Source organism: Monopterus albus, unplaced genomic scaffold (genome assembly GCF_001952655.1).
Source record: "Monopterus albus unplaced genomic scaffold, M_albus_1.0 scaffold31.1, whole genome shotgun sequence".
Taxonomy (NCBI): domain Eukaryota; kingdom Metazoa; phylum Chordata; class Actinopteri; order Synbranchiformes; family Synbranchidae; genus Monopterus; species Monopterus albus.
In genome coordinates, this window is record NW_018127911.1 from 6,665,111 (window position 1) to 6,668,383 (window position 3,273).

Genomic DNA, 3,273 nt, shown 5'->3' on the forward strand with positions numbered 1-3,273 from the left:
TTATGTGATGGAGACAGCCAGATACTGAGAAAGTGCTCTAACATGCCACATGTCTGCAGTGGTGCTGCCAAAGAGAGGCTCTATTTTTAGGGGAGGAATGTACACAGAGGCCTCATGGAAAGAGACCATAACAACAAACAGTTTCGCAGCAGCATGCTCCTACAAAGAGACAGCCCCCTTTGAAACATACAGTCACCATACCATCGACACGAGAGATAAGAAGAGAAACATACAACAAATTTGCAAGGCATCCGGTTTTCTGCTGAGCTCTTGCTTTAAGTACAGAGCAGGAGCCCCCAGCAATATATAAAGGCAGCGAACAGGAACAGGTAAGAGATGTTTTTCAGTGATTCACCATCAGTAATGGATTAGTTATGTCTGTTTGTCTGCATAGCTTTGAATAAATATGGTGTACTGTAAATATGGATCAAACAAGCTTTACCTTGTTTGACATTTTACAAGCTGAGGTACAATTTTAAAGTGTGTGGAGTCAACTGGACAGTTTCTGGATTGTTTATCCTATCCTGTTGATCCTCACCCGTTTTGGGGATTTTAATTAGCATGGATAATAATCAGTTCTGAGACGTCTAATGAATGAGAGCTTTGATCTTGTTTTGAAAACAGAATCACTTTTTGTTTTTATAGCTGCACTGTTTAATTCATTAGTAAAGCAGAAAGGACTAAGAAAACCTAAAATCTAATCCCATCTTGGTGAGGGAGCCTCCCTTCGCTCATTTGACGACTGATAACCACTGTTTTTCCAAAGCTTAGAAATCAAATGGTTTGAGAATCACAACATGATGTCTCTCCCCAGCATGGACCGACCAGAAGTCGAAGTCTTCCACTACAGAGACAAAGAGCAGTCGTCCAATCTGCTTCTGCAGCTTAACAGACTGAGACAGGAGAAGGTCCTGACTGATGTGCTACTCTGTTCAGACAACACAGAGATCCCATGCCACCGTAATGTACTGGCTTCCAGCAGCCCTTACTTCAAAGCCATGTTCTGCAGCAACTTTGTGGAGAGCCAGCAGACCAAGATCAAACTAAACAGCATCACATCAGCCATCCTGAGTAGTATCATTGATTATGTTTATACTGGACTCATTAGTATCACTATGGACATTGTGCTGCCTCTGATGCAAGCAGCATCCATGTTGCAATATGGTCACCTTTTTGAGGCCTGCTCTAGTTTTCTCCAGGAGCAGCTGAGCCCAGACAACTGTTTGAGCATGATGAGACTGTCTGACATCATGAATTGCAGCAGTTTGAAATGCAGAGCAAAGGAAATGGCGATGAAAAGCTTTTCCGATGTGTCGGCGTCCGAGGATCTGTGTGAGCTCTCCTTACCAGAGCTCATGGGATATCTACAGGATGATAGCCTTTGTGCAGAGGAGGAGCAGGTCTTTGAGACACTTGTCGCTTGGATTCACCATGATCCTTTAACCAGGCGAGGTGCCATCAGTGATCTTTTCAAGAAAGTTCGCCTTCGACATATCCACCCTACCTACCTCTTCCGGTTCATAGCCAACAACCCCCTGATCCAGTCCTCCACTCTCTGCACTGAGCTCATTGACTCTGTGAGACGACTCATGTTTTCTGTCAGCACAACATGCACCGGAGACACAGCAGTAGACTTCAGACCTCTCTGGGTTGCACCGAGGCGCTACACCTACCATGACATGTTGGTGGTGGTCGGAGGAAGAAAGAACAATGAGCTAACATCAAGGGACGCCCTGATCTTTGATGAGAACAATCAGAAGTGGCAGTGGCTCGCCAAGCTGCCCAACCGTCTGTACAAAGCCTCCTACGTCGCCCTTCACAGCGTCATGTATGTTATCGGAGGGCTGACCACAAACACAAGGCACAGTCAAGTTAACACAACCGTCTATGCCCTCTCCCTCAAGACCAACCAGTGGTGGACAGCAGAGCCCATGCTAGAGCCACGCTTTGCACACCAGAGCATCTCCTACCTCCACTTCATCTTTGTCCTGGGCGGCCTTGGACATGACAGACAGATGACAGCAAGCGTGGAGAGGTAATAACCAGCCTCAGTCAAGATGTTGTTTACTCTAAAAAGACCCTTCATTGTGTACCACAACATACACAATAAAAACCACCCAAATGGTTGGGGCTGTGGGGGCCTAAAGCTTAGAGAAGCAAGCTTGTGACCAGAAGGTTGCCTGTTCAGTCCCCACTTGGGCTATGCTTAACCCATCCTGATTAACACCACTGTGGTGCCCTTGAGCAATGCCCCTAACCTCAACCAACTGAGTGGAGCTGCTCAGTGTTCAGTAGCCTCCAGGTGTGAATATGTTTAATTGTGTGAACGTGATCAGGGATGCTCCTAGGTTCTCTCAAAGAACCCACACCTAAAACAGGTATAAAATAAAAGAGTCACAGAATAACATGTCTCTCCATGTTATCAGGTATAACAGTATGTTTAACCAGTGGGAGTCTGTGGCACCAATGCCGGAGGCTGTGCTGCACCCAGCAGTGGCAGCTACTAATCAGAGAATCTATGTGTTTGGAGGAGAGGATACCCTGCAGAACCCTGTCAGAATAATACAGGTAAAATACAATGCTCTCCACTCACAAAGTGACTCATTGTGTTTTCATTCATTCAGTTCCTATTTCCTTCTACCCCTGCTCCTTTGTCCCTTTTGTAGGTATATCATATCACCAGGAACATGTGGTCTAAGATGGAGAACAGGACAGTGAAGAACGTGTCTGCTCCAGCAGTCATTATGGATGATAAGATCTACATCATTGGAGGTAGTCACAGAGAGAAAGACTTTTACAAGAAGCACATTTAATGAAGAATTCATGATGTAGTTAATTCTGCTAATAAATACAATATGATATCTTTAGAGAGAGAATCATATTCTCTTTGTGACAAGTATTATTTTTTGGGTGAATCAGACAAAGTTACATCCCTACATTCTCATACCTCACACACATCTCATTATTTTCTCCCCTGTCACAGGATATACCAGGAGATTGATGGCATATGATGTCAAGGCCAACCAGTTCATGAAGTGTGCCAACCTGAAGGACAGGAGGATGCACCACTCTGCCACAGTTCTCAATAACAAACTCTACGTCACAGGTGGACGTTATATCATTGGCCATGACATCATCGAGGACTCTGACAATTTCGAGTGCTATGACCCAAAGACAGATACATGGACATCTAAGGGGACTCTGCCATATAAACTGTTTGACCATGGCTCCCTGACTCTGACATGTGTCTCACAGACATGGGCAAAACGTTAG

General features: G+C 45.0%; 1 protein-coding gene across 1 annotated transcript; it reads left to right on the forward strand.

The window, feature by feature from the left end:
- Positions 1–797: 797 nt before the first annotated feature.
- Positions 798–3,273, forward strand: LOC109958338 (kelch-like protein 38). The gene is made up of 4 exons (XM_020596884.1): positions 798–2,035; positions 2,427–2,568; positions 2,667–2,772; positions 2,984–3,273. Exons 1-4 carry the CDS (start codon positions 798–800, stop codon positions 3,271–3,273), a joined length of 1,776 nt encoding a protein of 591 aa, XP_020452540.1.

What these genes read in the sequence shown, in the direction of transcription:
- LOC109958338 (XM_020596884.1), top strand. Translation starts at nt 798, where the DNA reads ATGATGTCTCTCCCCAGCATGGACCGACCAGAAGTCGAAGTCTTCCAC. An exon ending in ATGACAGCAAGCGTGGAGAG is followed by an intron (nt 2,036 to 2,426) that starts GTAATAACCAGC and finishes CCATGTTATCAG; the next exon opens with GTATAACAGTATGTTTAACC. An exon ending in ACCCTGTCAGAATAATACAG is followed by an intron (nt 2,569 to 2,666) that starts GTAAAATACAAT and finishes TCCCTTTTGTAG; the next exon opens with GTATATCATATCACCAGGAA.